The sequence below is a fragment of the Rhopilema esculentum genome, chromosome 13, assembly GCF_057945365.1.
Source record: "Rhopilema esculentum isolate cy_ngs chromosome 13, ASM5794536v1, whole genome shotgun sequence".
Taxonomy (NCBI): Eukaryota; Metazoa; Cnidaria; class Scyphozoa; order Rhizostomeae; family Rhizostomatidae; genus Rhopilema; species Rhopilema esculentum.
In genome coordinates, this window is record NC_142827.1 from 6,973,661 (window position 1) to 6,992,943 (window position 19,283).

At 36.8% G+C, this 19,283-nt stretch overlaps 1 protein-coding gene across 1 annotated transcript; it reads left to right on the forward strand.

Moving 5' to 3' along the window:
• The first annotated feature begins 4,059 nt into the window (after positions 1–4,059).
• On the forward strand, positions 4,060–19,117 carry LOC135691544 (sucrase-isomaltase, intestinal). Its single transcript, XM_065209417.2, has 22 exons — positions 4,060–4,328; positions 5,898–6,101; positions 6,399–6,559; positions 7,196–7,364; positions 7,652–7,748; positions 7,870–7,982; positions 8,250–8,507; positions 9,182–9,295; positions 9,541–9,603; positions 10,146–10,259; positions 10,545–10,632; positions 11,331–11,451; positions 11,774–11,907; positions 12,287–12,321; positions 12,834–12,950; positions 13,914–14,147; positions 14,805–14,864; positions 15,272–15,405; positions 16,140–16,228; positions 17,512–17,561; positions 17,766–17,933; positions 18,762–19,117. Exons 1-22 carry the CDS (start codon positions 4,140–4,142, stop codon positions 18,900–18,902), a joined length of 2,853 nt encoding a protein of 950 aa, XP_065065489.2. The 5' UTR covers positions 4,060–4,139; the 3' UTR covers positions 18,903–19,117.
• The last annotated feature ends 166 nt before the right edge of the window (positions 19,118–19,283 follow it).

Here is a 19,283-nt window from a genome sequence, read left to right on the forward strand (position 1 = left end):
CTGATTCAATTTCTATTGTTATCCGAATTCTTTGACGCTCATGTCCAGATCGCCTTTTTCTATGAAAAAATACATGGTACAGATGAAAAAACATATTCATAGGCCACATTTTCCAGAGAAGGCGGAAAATTATCTACAGCCTTTCGTTCTGTGTGCATCCTCTCGGATAGTTTTAACGATGTGCTACCAGCGGAAATTTTCGAAATCGATGAGCATAGATACATAACACTGTTTTCTTCCAGATTGATTTTCCTATTGAACGCCTGTTTTTCATCCAAACAACTTTCGCTCAACTGGCGTGTTGCCACGCGGGATGTTCCTTGTGACACAGCCCCTTTGATTGTATTAATATTTGCTCATTACTCGACTTACAACACCCTGAACTAGATTGATTCTGTGCCTGTACCAAGTAGCTTGTAGAGATGGTGAGGATGAATTAGTCCTTTCCTATCCTTATCTAAAAAACGAAAACAATGTGTCCGAATGAATAATACGTTAGTTCTTTTGAAGAGGTTGAATCTGTAGTACCCCAAGGCTCAGTGCTGGGACCAATCCTATTCAACTTTTATGCAAACGATTTGCTTTTATAAAACTGGCAATGCTTTTTGTGTACGAAGAATTGAGTTCAAAATGGAAGCTTCATATTCAGTTTCAATCTTGTTACTTATATCCTTTGCTTCTGTTCTTTGATGACGATTCAAATATACTTTGGACTCTATTAAGACAAAAACTGGTCATTTTAATCAGTACCATGTTTATATCATTCTAATGTTTCGTTTTAAAGATAATTACTTGCTAGAAATGAGGCGTTATAGCGAAAGGCTGTACCTTGTGGAAGACAAGTACCTTTGATTGCCTCCAAAATGTTTGTTTTGTTCAAGCAATCGATTCAATCAATAGTAAATGGGAAAATTCTAATGAATCTGAAAAATTCTAATAATGAAAATTTAAAGCCATATGTATTGTATATTTTATCACAAATCTTTCAAAATAATATTCTAGAAGAAGATAGCTTAAATTTTTTGATTTGGTTTTTCCTCGTTTCCTCCTCCTGGAATCAGAACATTTATTTCAAACAGGCTTCAAACCCAAGGGGTACTCAAATTTATCTAGAATAGGGGTGCTCAGGCTGTAGAAAAAATCATCAACCTGAAAATAATTTCTAGCATAAAAATTTAGCTAAAAAAGTTATTTTTCTCGCCATGCGCAAGAAAGCTTCCAATTTTTGTCTTTTATAAATTTTCTATGTATGTATGTGTATAAGTTTGCCATCAAATAAATTCCAATTTAAAATTAAGAAAAAGATCTAGGTACAGATATATAAAATTTACAGACAGAAGTTAAAAGCATAGACTAAAAACACCCCAGGTTGAAAATGGCAGGGATAGCATTAAAAAGGTATACGATCTTGTTTCCATAATGGTCCCTCCAGAGGTGTTATAAAATAATGTTTACATGTAAAATTGATTTGTATCCGAAACTAGGAAAAAAGTAATTCTGGAAAAATGTTAACTAGAACCTTTTCGTTGGCTGAATTTTGATTTTCAATAAAATATGTAGGGGCTATCCTCCTGACGTTGTAGATCATCAAATATTATACTCGAAACCCGCCTAGTTGAAATATGATCTAAATGCTTGCACCGGTTCGGTAAAATTAGGTCTAAAATTTGAGCAAGTTATCTTTTTGGGTCAGTCATTTGTACAATTATTTTTTCGGATTCTAAAATATGAGACTGTCCGGAGACCTCTCGACGATGATCTGTCCGGAGACCTCTCGACGAGGACCTCTCCGGAGAATCAATGGCTACAAGAATCCTAGGCAAAATCAATGGCAGGCTAAGATTACAGAAAGCAACATTTTCTTGACTTCTCCCTGCGTAGATTGCTAGCAAACGCACTAATTCAGCCCCATTTTGACTATGCAAGCAGTGCTTGGTTTCCATACTTAAACAAAAGATTGACCAAAAGAACTCAGACAGCTCAAAATGAATGTATCAGGTTTTGTTTGAATCTAAATTACAGAGCACATATAGGAATCAAGGAATTCACAAATATCAATTGGCTCCCCACGAAAGAGAGATTTGAACAATGTATGACTGCAAAAGTTTTCAAATTTTTTGATAATTCAGCCCCACCCTACATATCAGAGATGTTCTTACCAGTTGGACAGAACAGAATCACTCGAAGATCTAAAAACAAACTGAATCAACCTTTCCGAAAGAAAAACATAGGGCAAAATTGCCTCTCATATCTTTGTCCCAAAATTTGGAACAATCTACCGTCAAAACTAAAATCTGCAAAGAACGTCAATAGTTTCAAACACAAGATCAAAGATATAAGCTTTTTTAAGAAATATCAAAGGCCTACACATCGGATGGTGCTTGATCAGCCCCTTCTTCATGGCAATGTCAAGCAATGTAATACTGAAACCAAATTTGTTAATTTGTTCATTGTGAAGAGAATTAGCTGATACACTGAAAACTTGGCGCTTTGGATGCCCTGGGGAGTAATTTCTAAAATCCCCTTTCAAAAGACTGTACCGTATACTCCCATTTTATAAGAACCAGATAATTTTTCCGAGGCTCTATGTTCTATTTTTGTGTGTGGATAATTTGAGGCTCGGATGTTCTTAACATTGCTCTTAATCCAATATTTTTACAACTATATACAACTATATAAGACCACTAAAAACAGTTTCGCATGACATTTTTAGTAGTTTTTAGTAGCACAGTAGATTTGCTGGCAAAACTTGCTTTATTTTATAACTTGAGTGAAAAGTTGCCAAAAACCATGTTTTTATTTCTTCTAATTTTTCATTCGAGGCGTGGCATGTTCTTACGATGTTCTTATTTATTGGCAAATGGAGCCTTTGTGTTCGTGTTATAGAAAGGGTGTGTGCTATGCAAAGTTATTACCATTCAGACGAACCCTGATATCAGTACCCCTTTTACTGCCGTCGAATCTCACTTGCTTGCGTCATACAAGTAAGACACGTCACATTTTACAAAAATTCATTACGCTAACTGAAGACAACGATCGGTAATTTTGGCTCAAATGCCTCGTCATGGGTATTGGGATGAATCTTAACATCTGCGATGAATGCGTCACACTACTTTTATTTCCATACGTTTTCTACCTTTCCCTTGTTTCTATGCCAGGTGTTTCAGGTATTTTGCTAGTTACTTTTCCGTCATAAGATTGTTACGAGGAAGCAATCAAAGCAAGTAATCTGAACGCTGTAGTCCAGTGACGGAAATTCAGGCTTTTGTTCGGGTGGGGTCAGGGCCTCAGGCTCACGATTTTCTGACAAGGTAACATCTTGGATGGGCTTTCAGCGCGTTAAATGTTTATCAATTATCCGAAGAAAATCAGAATAAACGGAAGGAGCCCCCAGTGCCCCCCCCCCCCCATTCCCGCGCCACTGCTATCCTCCTAAAAGATTAAAACTATAAGTGAATTCATAATTTTCATTAGAACTTTGCTGAGGCCTCATGAGTTAAAGCTTCTTAAATTAAGGGGCTTTTTGCTGGAAGTTTATTATTATCATTAATTTAAAAAGAATATATCCCTTTAATTTAAAAACACCTCGGTAAGGTATATTTAATACCCCTAGCATCTTCTTTTAATATTTTGTTCTAAGATTTTACTTTGATTGTGACTGTCTTTTATTGAATTGAATATACATCATGTGTCTTTCAGCGTACTTACATCGCGGAATTCAAATTAAAGCAGCTGATTATGTTAGTTATTCACATCGGCTCCGACACAGGTTAGAAAGTGGGGTGGCCAAGGGAAAATTTGACACTCATTACAAAAGATTTTGAAAAAAGCTCTTTTGTTTTGCAATTAAGTGAGGGGGCCATGGCCCCCCGGCCCCCCCTTCGTCGGAGGCCCTGATTCATACATCATTATTAACTTATATATTGTATTTTAGTTCGTTTCAGGCCCTGTTCACACGATACCGTATTCATTTCAGATCAGTGGATTTGATTGAGGGACTTTGAACTAGGCGCCAAGCCAGTGAACTGCATAATGCCTGCTGGGAAGACATAGATTACTTCCGCTTTTCATTCTAGAAATAGGAAGCCGACGCAGTGCAGTTTACAGAACAGAACAGCATCGCAACAAGCAGTGGGAACATGGCATCCAAAGGATGCGCCGTTCTACTTTTTGGATACATTGCTTTTACATTTTGCAAGCAAATATCTGCATTTACCGACAACGATCGATTTGACTGTTATCCTCTCGGCGTGGGTGGTGCACCAACATCGACGAAATGCACCAATAACAACTGTATTTGGAAAGCAAAGCCCAACGGGGCTGCAAAGGTATTCATGTTTCTTATTTTTCTTGAAGGCAAGTCAATTCTCCTGTCTTCACCTGGACAAGAACTCGTCTGTTTCCTCTCTTTAGACACTTCAGTTGGTTGTCATGTTGAAATGAAATTCTAGTTGGAATAACCGTTCCTGTCTAATTCTCTTTTCTGCTAACCAAATATCTAAGGAAACAGACAAGAAAAAAATTGTATAAACTTTGCTATTCTATGTCCAATTAAAGTTAAGGCTTTCTAAATGATGATTGGGGTTCCTATGCAGTAAAGACCCCGATCTTTCCACTACTATCATCGCAATCGTCATAAGCACGGTCATGTTTCACACACTTCAAATCAAATCGTGGACGCCCGTTGATGGCTTTTGGTTTTGTACCATGTTGAAACAAACAGTCACTTGCCATGCCAGCAGGGGTTTTTCTATAATGGGGGGAGTGTGGAGGCGTTACAAGGTCAGAACACAGAATAGAGATGATTCCTATTCTCTAATCTGTGGTCAGAGGACTGCTTATCGTCTAATTCCACCAGATGATGCCAAGAATTTATAGCAATACTTTAACAACTTTAATAACAAGCGGACACAAGAGCTACCTCAACAGGCCTTGGAATTTCAAAAAGGATTCCATGCTATAACGCAGCTAGTCCAGAGCGACACTTTCTGTTCGTCTTTTATTACGATGTATAGTAATAGTTGAAGTCCAATAGAAAAAGTTAGATGTTGAGCAGTTTGAGTGTACAAGTTGTAGGGGTTGGGGCTTAAAAGTCACTTATTTGACGATCGGTTGCCATTTCTCATTAAGGTCCTTGAAAAGGCTTCATATAATTTAGTAGTAATAACAGCTTGCTTTCTATATGGTTCCAAGTGAATATTATTCATTACAAGAATTCAAGAGGATAAACCAAAGGTTTTAACTTTTACTGCAAAACTGTTTTTCAAAATCGAGGTCTCAATTGCTCTGTTGAACGTTCTTTTTGAAAAAATTAGCCCCCGAGTATGTCCCGAATTATGATATACATTAACTGCAAAAAATTTCGTCGTGACAAAATTTCGGACAAATATTTTGACGAAATTTTCTTAGACCAAATTGAAGAGGAAACGAAATTTTGTCTTGATGAATTTTCTTGCATTTAAGAATTTTGAGATTTCGCATAGAAAAACTATTGCTTGAGGTCAAGAATCAAATTTATGTATCCTTTTGATCCATTTGATGTCAATTACGTCATTTTCCTCATTTACATCATCTTCATAATTATCTTTATCGTAGGCATCATCATCATCATCATTGTTGGTTCTTTACTAACTTCTTTTTTACCATCGTTCGATAAAAATAGTTCAAACTCAGTGGCGTAGCGAGGGGGCGGACGCCACCCCCAATGGCCAAAAATCTCTTTGGTTTGGTTGAGAAAAGGCGTTATCTTGGGTCCAAAAGGACCCCGATGTTCCCTGCTCAACTCGCCTTTGCCCAACCCCCATTCCAGCAAAAACCAATGTTATCGCATGCCTTTTTTATGATTACAGCATGCTACTTATGATTTATGTCATCTCATGTGTTTAAATTTCTTTTAGGCCATGCCGGAATGCTTCTACAATACTTCAATCAAATACGGCTATGATGTTCTCCCAGGGCAAGGCAGTATAAACAACGGTAAAAGCCGTGTGGTTTACTTGACTCGGAAAAGTTTACTTCCTGAAAATGGAGTCTATGCGAACTCCATGAAAAATGTCTCGATGGATATTGAACATCAGACGGAATCAAGGCTGAGAATAACAGTAAGTCCTTTCCAATTCTTTTCGAAACAATTCAAGTTCATTAACTCTAAGGCAAAATTTCGGAAAATGTCTGTGCATAAGAAGAAGCTTATCATCGACAAGATTAAAGCACAATATATTTTGCAGTTCATTCACCTTCTGTTAAGGACAGAACAAAGTTATTTGTGCCAAAAATTACACATTTCAAACACATGGTAATATAAAAAGTAGAAAAAATACTCGTATATATTTGCGCCTGCCTTCTTCCTTGAATTAGTAAAGACTATATATGTACCTTATTTTAAAATTTCGCTACAGTTTAGAGATGCAACACGAAAGAGATTCGAAGTGCCAGTCCAAACAAAGTTCCCCAAGTCGAAAGCAAATGTTCAGAACCCTTCGTACATGGTGACACATGAGATATCAAATGGACACACCTTTAAAGTGAATCGATACGATGGGAAAAACGAAAAGGCTATGTAAGTTGTTGGCAAAATAATAATGGTTGGAAAAGAACAGATATTTATTAACCTATCTTTTAAGTCCTTGTATGTTGTAAACTTTTACGTTGAGTAGCATTTCTATCGCTACGGACGATATCGAACCTCTTTAGCTTTCTACGTAGAATCATTTTTCTCCTGAAGTCTCCTGATTATAACTATTTCAATTTTTAGTGAGGTATTTTCTTACACCCAAATTATTGGTAGAAGCCATGGTAGGGTTTCGTTCCTTTGATTGTTAATAGCAGTAGCAGCTCTTGATATAAAGCTTTCTGGGGCGTTGCCAAAGGGGAGGAGGGTACGGGGGGCGCTGTACCCCCAACACTTTGTTCGTCGGTAGATAAAAGATTTTTGCCGGGAGAAAATGGTTTTTTTGCGTATGACACTGAAGCATGAATTTTGAAATGAAACACATAAAAGCAGCATATAAGATTTATCTATCTTGTGAACACACCCTTAGAAAATGAGACGCGCTTCTTTTTGTCAACAAGAATCATGTAGCTTTGATATTGAAGGTTCATGTTCTGGATCTCAAACACAATCTCCGGGTTCTAAATACTATCACCGGGTTTCTACAAGGTGTACCTTACAGGTCATCCTCATATTTAATTGCAGATTCGATACCGGGGTTGGTGCACTGGTTTTAGCCGACCAGTTTCTGCAGATTTCAGCCAAGTTAGAATCTGCCAACTGTTATGGCTTTGGTGAGCATGAACACCAGACGTTTATGCTGGATTTCAATTGGTCTAAGTTTGGCATGTTCTCTCGCGACCAACCTCCTGGGGTAAGGATCTTTCCACCTGATACACCCAGTGCATTTTCCTTTCATTTAATATGTTTGCCCTCTTCGATGTCTCATAGCAGTGCAACGATATCGATTCATGGCGTTTTATAATCAATCAGTTCTCAGTCCAGCAGTTTCTAAGTCAATCAAATTGCTAATCAGTTGCAATACTATAGTATTGTAATATCACATTCTTCATTAGATATCTTCTTTATTTTATTATACGATGAAATCTTTGTTCAATTCTAATTGACATCCCTTAATGATAGTTGTCTTATTTTATTTAGCCTGGTGGCAACTTGTATGGCGTGCATCCATTCTACATGTGCCTAGAAAGTGATGGCAAAGCCCATGGCGTTTTGCTACTCAACAGCAATGCAATGGGTGAGTTGCGTAATACATTGTAGGTTTCATTGCCATATTGATGCAATTTCTTTTAATAAATACCATGAAAGGTTTGCAACTATGAAAAGTTTATGACCATTTTCATACATTCCTTTTGCAGACGTCACTCTACAACCGTTGCCAGCCATAACTTTTAGAACAATTGGTGGTGTTCTAGACTTTTACTTTTTCATGGGACCAACTCCAGCTGACGTCATCAATCAATACACAGAGGTAAATTGTCTTTCAAAGCTGTAGATAAACAGATAGAGAATCCTTCAATAAATCGATAACATTAAATAATCCTTAATTTTTTTATTTACATACTGTACACATTAAAGCATTCCTTCAACTCGTGTCTTTTTCAAATTTGATTATCATGAATTAAGCAATCTTTTATATACTTTATCATCCTAATTGTGGTTTTATTTCATTTAGCTTGACTTGAGAGGCTTTGACTTGACCCAATGCAATGCTTTTTTAGCAGACCTTACCTTTCAGCTTATTGGACGCACCTTTATGCCACCATATTGGTCACTTGGGTTCCAGCTCTGTCGTTATGGTTACAACAGCCTCGCAAAAGTAAAAGAAACTGTTGCACGAATGAGACAATTTGATATACCACAAGATGTGCAGTACGGAGACATTGATTATATGGATAGGCAACTGGATTTTACAATTAATCCTCAAAAATACCAAGGGCTTGAAAACTACGTGAGAGAGATCAAGAAAGACGGTATACGCTACATAACCATCTTGGTAAGCAAATTTATGGTTCTATGTAATAATCACGAATGTATTTTCAAAACACGATGTAGCTTTGTAGGGTCGGTAGTGATAGAGGGCTGGTTGTTTTAAGAGTCGTAGTTGCTGGAAAGAAGGTTACTGTAATTATGCAATTTAGTATTTTTACTGAAAATTATTCAAAGTAATCAAGTACTTTCTGTGTCGGAATTTTAATTTGCTAACCTTGCAGAAAATAGAAGCCACAAACTTCGCTCCTTTTTATATCAATTCTTTCGTGGATGCTAAGAACGACTTCCCAGCATGCCAGTGGAATACCCAGGGCTGCAGCAGTGAGGGGAGGGTGTGAGGCGCAGTCCACAAATTTTTTTGGGGGCCACGCCCTTCAAACACTCGCAAATGCGGGGAAACGCCCTTTTTGCAAAATTTTCCCCCGTAATTTGATTCATGTTAGCTACGGTAAATGCAAAGTATTTTACAATTATTATTGACACAAGCATACAGTATATACCTGCTGTTTGCAATGCCCATGGGCGAATAAACTCTTCCGGATATTAAAGAAAGCTTCGACACAATTAAAGCCATATACTTTAAACTTAAATATTTTGTCAGGTGTAGCTCTTGACTTGTTCAGGTTTTTGATCAAGCGTAGCTAGCTCTCTTTTTAATTATTTAATACTTTCACGCAGGACCCAGCCATCAGTGCAAACGAAACTGCAGGAAAATATGAACCTTACGATCTTGGAAAGAAATTGGATATATTTATCAAGGCCCATAACTCAAATGAACCACTATTTGGCAAGGTTTGCCCTTAAGATTTTGTCGTCTTTTTCGTTTTGCAGTAAATGTTTTGATAAGTATATAAATAAGAAAAAAGCATATGAAAGTTGATGGTTATTCCACAGGAAAGATTTTTGTGATAAATATATATGATTTTCATTAGAAATTATTTCCATATACTGGAAATCATTGAAAAGCCTTGTATCAGGAGATTCCTACATGGATATTAAATGTATTTTAGCATGTCTTTTTCTGTTCATTTTTTAAGGTTTGGCCTGATTTGCCAAATGTTGTAGTTGATGAAACAAGAAGCTGGGACTTCCAAGTAAAGGTTTGTAAATCTCATCTTGTCAAATATTTTAACTTTGTGTCTTGAATGTAACCTTTTCAAAAATCATGTTTGAAATGAGTAACTAGTTAAAAAACACTCAACGGAATGGTAGGGCCCTCTGACGTCTTGTCTTCTAGCTTGCCTATTTTACCTAGCCTTTTCTTAGCGAAATAAGCTGGGACTCCAAGTCTGTTTTAATCAATTGGAGGACAATAGACCAGAGGTGGCGCCAGAAATCTTCCGACAGAGGGGTTGGAGCTTCCGACAAGGGGGCTAAAATGACGAAAATAAGCAGTTTTCGTACGTTATTTTTGTCAAATCCTTTCCGATAACAACCTAAAATTTCCTCCGATAGGGGGGGGGCTAGATGCTTGGCCCCCCTAGCCCTCTCCTGGCGCCACCACTGTAATAGACTATCTTTTAAACAATGGAAGATTATTAGGGCTGAAGGGACAATTGCCCCCCCCCCCCCCCTTGTATAATGTAATAACAAAGCCCTGTTTCTCACACTTCGTTGTATTTTTGTATTTTATGAACTACAGTACTATAGAGCGTTTGCAGCATTTCCGGATTTTACACATCCAAATATCAGCGCGTATTGGGGAAAGCTCATTGTCGATTTTCACAAGAGGATTGAATATGATGGAATATGGATTGTAAGTTTTTACTCTAAATTCTTTTAGTTTATTAATGCAAAATATTTAACGTGTAAATATAGATAGCATTCTCTAGAGTCTAAAATAAAGGATTTTATTGACTTTTTTGTTGCATTGTGAATATCTTGTTTGAACTTTATAACATTACCCAAGCTTTTTATTGAATTTTCATTCTTATTTAACTTGATATTGACCGTTGCTTTTTTTAAGAAGATGATATTGAATTTCAAAGATTGAGAACAAAATATGCAAAACTTTAAGCCTTTTGAGTTTTATTGTTTTCAGGACATGAACGAACCTGCAAGTTTTGTGCCTGGATCAGTTGATGCTTGCCCAAGAAATAATTCCCTTGAGGAGCCTCCCTACCTTCCAGGTCCAAAATTAACCTCGATTATATGATTCAGGCATATTGATTCAGTGTCATGATATATTTCTAAATGCGTAGAATTTCTAGAAGGATAGACGGTGCTATGTAAAAATGATGTGTTTAGAAAATGTAATCCTAAACGTAATCTTTTACTTTGACAGAAAGTTTATTTCTTAATGTTGTTGGGGTTTTCGTCAGTGATCTTTTCGGTATATGTCGCTACTTTTTTAAAGTTGCTGAATGTTTCCTTGCAAGTCAACGTATCCTCCCTAACCTGAATGTATCTTTTGTATCGGTTCATTTAGATGATTTATAATGTTCATGCGAATCTTTAATGTTATGAAGAATGAGGGTGGATAATGCATATGATTAATAAAGAGCGGGCAAGGTGCTGTGAATTAAGTCCAGTCGATGTGAAGTGAATTCAGCTGTTATTTATGCTGTGCAGCAAAGAGACGTCTTTTAGGCTTATTTTAGCTATGAGAATCATTTTTTAGAAAACCACTGCCAAAGATGTCTAGGTTTGCATGAAATGTTGTAGAATTCCCATAATTTTTCTCAGATGCATTTTGACTCTAATACTTTAATATTTATTTTGATTTTCTTTGCTCTGTCATTAGTTTAAGGAAGCATATCGCAAGCTGGCAAGCTTTAAATCCATCATTTCTCTGTATGAAATGCGCATGAATATTCATCTGTTTCAGCTATATTTGGCAGCACAATATACGACAAAACCATCTGTATGACAGCAAGGCACTGGGATTGCAGTTTGCAGTATGATATGCATTCGCTTTATGGCTGGAGCCAAACCGAGCCAACGTACCAGTAAGTGACAAACTACAAAAATAAATCAAGCTAGTTTTTTGTTAATGGTATAAAATACAAATCTACACCCTTAGAAGTAGATGTCGTGCCCCTAAATACACGTTGGGCACCACGTATGTAAAGTCCAAGATCGACCTCCAATTATGTTGATGCACATGTAATGTAACAGCAGAGATATAAACGTTGAACGGTGGGGTGAGGGACTGCAACATCCCAACTTTATCTGTCCAGTATTGTAGAAGTTTAAGAAAAAGTGTGTACTTCATATACTAAACAGTGTGTATAGTATATACTAATTTTGCTGGTTTTCGCTTCATGACAGTGCTAATGCAAAGGGTACAGGCAAACGCCCATTAGTAATATCACGCTCAACATATCCTTCGAGTGGAAAACATGCAGGACATTGGCTAGGCGATAATACCAGCATCTGGCCACATATGAAGTATTCTATAATCGGTAAGGACCTACCATGTTATATGCACTATTTCAAAATAGTTTCTTTACATAATTTTGCATGACTATAACCCTATTTTTCGTTATTCATAAGAAGTTAATGCATCACATTTTTGAAAAACCATAGCTTGATTCACTTACCACTCTAGAATCAATGGTAAAGCGGAAATTAAAGAGTCACCTATAACACCTTTATCCAATGTAAAATAATTACTTTTCACTAGAGTTTTTATTTGTCCAAGGAAGTAAAATAGGAACTGTTTGGTACACTGATGATTTTCATTACCCAGAAAGATTTTCTCAAGCGGATTTTAGTATAGCTTTGCTAACGTTAATTTGCAGTCTTTAAAGTTTTTCTCAAGCAGTTTCTTGCTTTAAATAGGTATGCTTGAATTTGGTCTATTTGGGATCCCATATGTGAGTATGAATTTTCATAATTATTGTATTAATTCCATACTGTACAAGTATGAAAAAACCTGTATTGTGGATCTTATAAGTAACTTGCTTTAGTCATTTATGAAAAAATTTACAAAAGCTAGTAGATAAACTTAACAAGAAGTCAAACATAATCAGTTGAAAAGATCTGTGCACGTAAAGCTACAGGCAATGAATCATTCACAAACGTTTTCATGCTGATATAAGTACACCTCATTGACCTCAATGTCTCTTACTATTAAAATTATAAGGAAAGTGTTTCCAAGCAAAGTGTTTCCTGTACATTGGAAATTCAACCTTGATAGGCGTCTTGCATTCGTGAATTGACATTTTTGATAAATATAACGATATAAGATCATGCTGCTGTGTTTTGCAATTGTTCAAACGCGAAATCACGTTTTACGATCATCAGATGTATATCTTTCCTTTAAATTAAGAAGTAGTGTGTTATTTCACAAAGTAATTTACAAATTTTGCAAACTATTTTATTTTAGATTGGTGCCGATATTTGCGGGTTCTTTCAAGATACAACAGAAGAACTTTGCGACAGGTGGATGGCTCTGGGCGCTTTCTATCCTTTCAGTCGAAATCATAATGGAAAAGGCTACAAGGCTAGTAATAATGGTTATTTCCACAGATTAAGAAGTCTGAAAATTTATTACACAACCGGATGCAAACTGTGCTTTCAACAGAGTAGAATTCGAAAAGCAAGATCCTTCCATCAATTGAAAGTTCTTAGTACCAGTCCAGTATTTCAATTTCTGCAAAAAATTGCAATATCTGGTATGCATTTGGGGTTTTCAGAAACACCAAAGATGTTTTCTACCAATCTAGTTTTTTGTCAGAAATGATAATGCATATGCTTAGTAATGCATATGATATCGATAATGAACAATGGATTATTTCTTATACCCTTTTTGGTGCCCTGAACAAGACGGTTCTAAGGCCTGGTTCAAACGTCGCGCTTCTTATGTGCCGAACCTAACTCGAGAATTAAGTACATGAGGGGCGCGACGTTTGAATCAATTTGGTACGGCAGATTTAGTTAAGAGCGGCAGACTAGTTTGGATCGGCAGAGCTTGCCGAGCTGCACGGCTCCAGCACGGCCCGGTTTCAAGCGTCGAACATGTCCTGTACCGAACTCAATGTATAATTATATATAATTTATTTCCCTTCCAAGAATTCATTTCTTTCTTGGAGGGCGCATGCGTTTCAAACAAATATTTGAGATTGCGCGCCTCAGCCAAGATACTTCATGTAAAAATCCTAAAACCCATTTGGCGCGACATGATCAAGTTCGACGTTTGAAACGGGAGTCGCGCTAAACATGCTCAAGTGTCGCTCCAAACAGAGTTGGGTTCGGCACATGAGAAATGCGACGTTTGAATCAGGCCTAAGCTGCTACTCCGAGGTTCCCAGCTCAGTGCTGTCTGTACGGTATCGAGCCTGTCAAACACAAATGATAACGGCACTCGCAAAAAACGATTTGTTCAAGTATCTTATGCTTTGATACGAATATTGTTGTGCTGGTGGTAGTAACAACAATTCTCTTTCTTTCTTGTGGCCATTTGCAGGAACAAGATCCAGGTGTCTTTGGAGCTGCATTCGCCAAAAGATCACGCGATGTTTTACACATTAGATACAACCTTCTCCCGTATCTATACACATTATTTCACGAATCAACTGTCAACGGTGCACCTGTAGTCAGGCCATTGTTTTTTGAGTTTGCATCTGACAAGAAGACTTGGAACGTTGATGAGCAGTTCATGTGGGGAAATTCGCTGCTTATTACCCCAATACTTCGACAGGTACGAGTGACAGAGAATTACTCTGCATTTATGGTTAGAACAACCTTTGCCGCAGTTCAGTTTTCGAGACTTGCAAAAATAAACAAATTATGGATCCACTTTTCAAGTATTGAAGATTAGAGATGAAAATATTCTGATTGCCTTGTGGTGCTTTCAAATTTAGAACAGTCTGTGGGTAAAGAGGGACTTCCAAAGGGATATCCAGTAATTGCCAGATGCTTTATGGCACGAGTATTACCAGTTTCTTGAAAATATGAAAAGGAAGATGCAAAAGTGATCAATGTGTCAATGTTAACTTTCAGCTTCCAAAACTTTCTTTGTACTGATCAATGTTGTTCACTGTTATTACATCATATTCATTGATATGTATAAGTTTGACATAGAAAACTCTGTTAACCATCATCTCCTAATTAGAGTCTTTCCCTGATGGAAACATAAGCAATGTCCTCTTGAACTGATGTCCCCCTCCCCTCCTCTTGCGAATTTTTACCTGTTTCTTTGCCATATTGTAATAGATGTCTACATGATTATGAGTTCCTAGTATTTACCACCAGCATCATGTTTTCATAACTCTAATGGTCACGGCATTCTTACATATGCAAATTATGAACAAATTTGATTGAGCTTTAATTCCTTTATTCATTGTTTGTTATTTAGAACCAGAATACATCCGTTGTTGGATATTTTCCAAACACAACATGGTTTGATTATCATACGGTAAGTGCTTTTCCTTCCAAAAATTTACGTATGCACCAAGAAGACAATTCTATCGGAAGTGCAGTTGTGCTACTGTAATAATAACAACTGAAAAGGGAGTTTAAATTTGAAGTTTGAAGAGATAATGCAATATTTCAAACCTTACTAAAGGCCTAGTGATTTTGTAAGTGGAGATATTACTGTAAATGTTTACGTATAAAACACATTTAATGAATGAGAACGTAAAAATGATATGAATGTATAATCATCTAGCTATAATGTCCTTGAATAGGGAGGGGTATAAAATTGAAAAAAATATGCATTTTAGACCTTTATCAAATGCAGACTTAATTTTGTCCTTGCTATTTTGAATAGCGTTTCTTTACTCTTTTCCCTTCTCATATTGTAAAGCTAATGCAATTTGTCAGGGAAAAGAGCTGGAAAAACTGAATCGCGGTAAGAAAGTGTCTTTGAAGGTGACAAAACAGACTTTGATCCACCTTCATGTCAGGGGAGGCACGATAATGCCAACACAAAATCCAGCAAACAACACTATGTTCAGGTACTATCTTCATTTAACAATAGTTTGTTGACTGCAAGGAAATTAATGTTTAGCTATGTTAAGCAGCATGAAATTTTCTGTTCACGTGAATTGTGCAGTATTGACATGATTGGACTATAAAAGAATATCTGACGTCATAAGGCCTCGTAATAAGTAAAGCATTTTCTGATTTGAAAGTAGTCATCATCACCATAAGTAAGAAAGAAGATGGCAGAACTGAAACATATGGAGAAATCAAGCGTAGAGCTGAAGATCGTGATGGTTGGCGCGTGTGGCGCTGAACCTTCCTCGCGGCAGACAACCAAGAAGAAGATCATCACCATCTAAACTTGATTTATTTTTCAATACAAACAAATTGATTAGCAATAGTATGCATGTCTAATAATTAAATGAAGCTAGTATACGTTTAGCAATTTAATTTTTTTATAGCAATTCAATATTTATTACTCAATATTTGAAGCCTGTTCAATTCAAAATCTCTCTATAAAATGTTCACGTTGTCAATTGCAAAAATCACAATGCAAAAATCGTAACGACTGACAGATTCGGAGCATTTCATACTATTTCTAATGTCCGAATCCAATTTTGATCACATCTTTCGACGACATATGAAACAAATTTAGGATCATAGTTTTAAGTAGTTTGATTAAATAGTTGACCAGTTAATGCTCGTATTTGTTAAAGAAAACATTTATGCATCTTCTATACGCCAACATACCCTTTTTTCATTGTAGTCGAAGAAATCCAATGGGACTCATTATAGCTTTGAACGACCAGCAAAAAGCACAAGGAAAGCTGTTTTGGGATGACGGAGAGTCAATAGGTAATGATAGAAAAATCGGTAAAGAGCATGATCGTTTTTGGCAAAACCTTGCAAAGTTTCTGTTGATTTAAAACAAGAGCTTGTGCATGTTTAGCCAAATGATGGGCTGGAACAGAAAAGGCTCGAAGGGAACTGCGGTGGTTAGATATCTTGGGAAATAAAATGTTGTAAAAAAACAAATTTTTGCATTTCAAAGAGACAAATGCGTAAAACAGGCGATGCAAACCAGTTCCAGGCTTGTCATGGGGAAGAGGGACCTTTAATCCCCCTTGAGACTTGTCATGAGGGAGGGGGACCTTCGATCCCCCTTGAGACTTGTCAGAGGGGAGGGGGACCTTTGATCCCCCTTGAGACTTGTCATGGGGGAGGGGGACATTTGATTCCCCTTGAGACTTGTCATGGGGGAGGGGGACCTTGGATCCCCCTTGAGACTTGTCATGGGGGAGGGGGACATTTGATTCCCCTTGAGACTTGTCATGGGGGAGGGGGGCCTTTGATCCCCCTTGAGACTTGTCATGGGGGAGGGGGACCTTTGATCCCCCTTGAGACTTGTCATGGGGGAGGGGGACCTTTGATCCCCCTAAATTTGCTTTTGAGCAGCAAAAAAGCTAAACTGTGTTGAAGACAGTTTAAGCCACATTTAGCCAAAAATGACTACTTCTTAGCATTTACATGCAAATGTGAAAATTTCAGGGCGTTGAATGTCACAATAAACCAAGAACCAGATTGTTCCTGATCCTTACTAACGTTACTCGCCTCGCTAGCATTGATCGAGATAAGTTCACTGATCCTTGTTGAGAGTGTGTTCAACCTAAGGTTACATCCCCTTACCATGTTTCTTCTTTTCGCCCTTGTTTATACACTACTTTTGTGTGGGTCGGTATCAAGGCCTAATTAATAGCAAGCTCGAGTCCGGGATGAAGCAACAATAGGTACTAAATGCACCTTGTCCCAGGATGCCCAACAGGGTCCCAACCCTTCATCCTATACCCCAACTCAATGCTCTTGTTGTTATTATTTGACTATATTATTTGACCTACTTTGATTAGAGCGCTTTGAGAATTTTTTTAGCGATTCCGTTGAAATTTAATCCTTAAAGCGCTTACCTTAGCATGGGAAAAGGTTGAATAATGGTGCTTCTTGAGTTGGATAAAATTGACAGACAATTCTACTGCGTTTAGCGTAACAATGCAAACTTTGTAACGAATGCTACACGAATTTCTCAATTTGTGATTCCAGGTTTATATGTTGGTATTCATGCAAACACTTTTCTTTCGTTACAGATACGGTTGGAAAATCACAGTATCAACATATGAATTTTTCCGCAGACAAGGTATATTGTAATGGATTGTTATGATTAATGCAATTGCTCAATTTTATAAATAAAAGCATAATCCTTTCAGGCAAGCTAATGCATAACTTGGTGTCCTTTGCATAATGCTCGACCTAAAAAAATTTGCATTCCAAATTGGGCTCCATTTATTGATATTTCAAGTTGGGCTCCGTTTATTGATGGTTTTAATAATTGCCTCCCTAGGACACTGTTAGCTTCATTTTGACAAAGAATGGATACAGTGCTGCGAACAAATTTAACTTTGAGCATTTAAAAGTTTTTGGTACAAAAATGTCTCCTGGCACAAAGTTGACTGTGAAAAACAAAAACTCAGTGGTGAAGGATGCGAAGTGCTCCATCGATAAAAATGGCGTATGTAAAATGTTCATTATGTTATTTCCTGCTTATATCTATTTTCTAATTGATTTTATTTCTAATTTCAAGGCTGAGATTACCAGTCGGCTTCTAGAGTATAGATTTCGATGTCATAAATGACCAACCAGATAGGAATACGACAATCGTTTTCCTTTAATTTGCTGCACTAGGTGAAACCTTTTGTAACCATGTTTGAATGTGGCCACCTTTCTGATAGGCCAATGGCATACCAAGATTTTAGCATGACTTGTTGCAATTAGACTTATGTCCTTATGGTTATGTCCTTATTTTCTGTGATCTCATTCTATCTCTGAAGAAGCTCTAAAAGCATGAAGTATTTTGTTTGGAGGAGGAACAGTTATGAATTTTTTTTGGAATAATCTAAAAAGGGCCTTAAAATGAAATTTAGTGACAAATAGTAGTTTGTGTTTATTACCCCTAATATTTTGTGTACATGATAATAAAATATGATATCAGTAATGTTATCTTAATATGTTTAGTATTTTATTGATGTTTTAGCACAAATTTCTTAAAGAGCATTTTATTTTACAATATCTTATCAAATTGTATGTCATTTATTGTTCGATGCGGTATAGATAAGCGGTGCAAGCTTATGTGTATACAACATGACTTAGTGTGATCATCAAACAACTTATTTGATGCAAAAGTTGACTGATAATATAACAACTTGCTAATAATTGCATTAAGCATCGCTAGTAATTGCATTACTTGGAGTTGCTACTTCGAACTATCTTGTTATAAACACTTAACCATTAATTATGATCTATCAAAATATAGGTTTTAAGACGATTTAATCTTCTGCAGGTTCTGATGATCACCGGTTTGAAACTTTCCTTAGACAAGGAGCATTCTGTTCGCTGGTATCAAGACACTTCAAGCGGCTACAGGATCAGCTTCAGCGTCATCACTTGGTTGCTTTGCACCTGTATTTTAGGGATTGTGTAGAATATGAAGCAGCTTTGAAAAATTTTAAACACAATCGTCTTAGTTGATATTTCACGCCACGATTTTTTACAGTACATTACGTCCTATGATTTTATTGCTGTGTTTTATAAACATTTACACAGATAATCTACTGATTTAGATATTGAAACATATATTTTAAAAGATTGATTCATCTTTTTTAAAATAGTTTTTTCAAGCAATGTAGTTTTCACAAATTTGGTTTTCTTTCTTTCTCCTGCAATCAAATGCATAACTATAGGAAAGAGAAGTTTCGGAATACAACTTCGGCCAAAAATATTTTCTACCGCATTTTGAGGATTACGAAAAAACTTTCGGCAAAACTGTTTTTGGATAATAGAGTGGCAAAGTGACGACGTCACA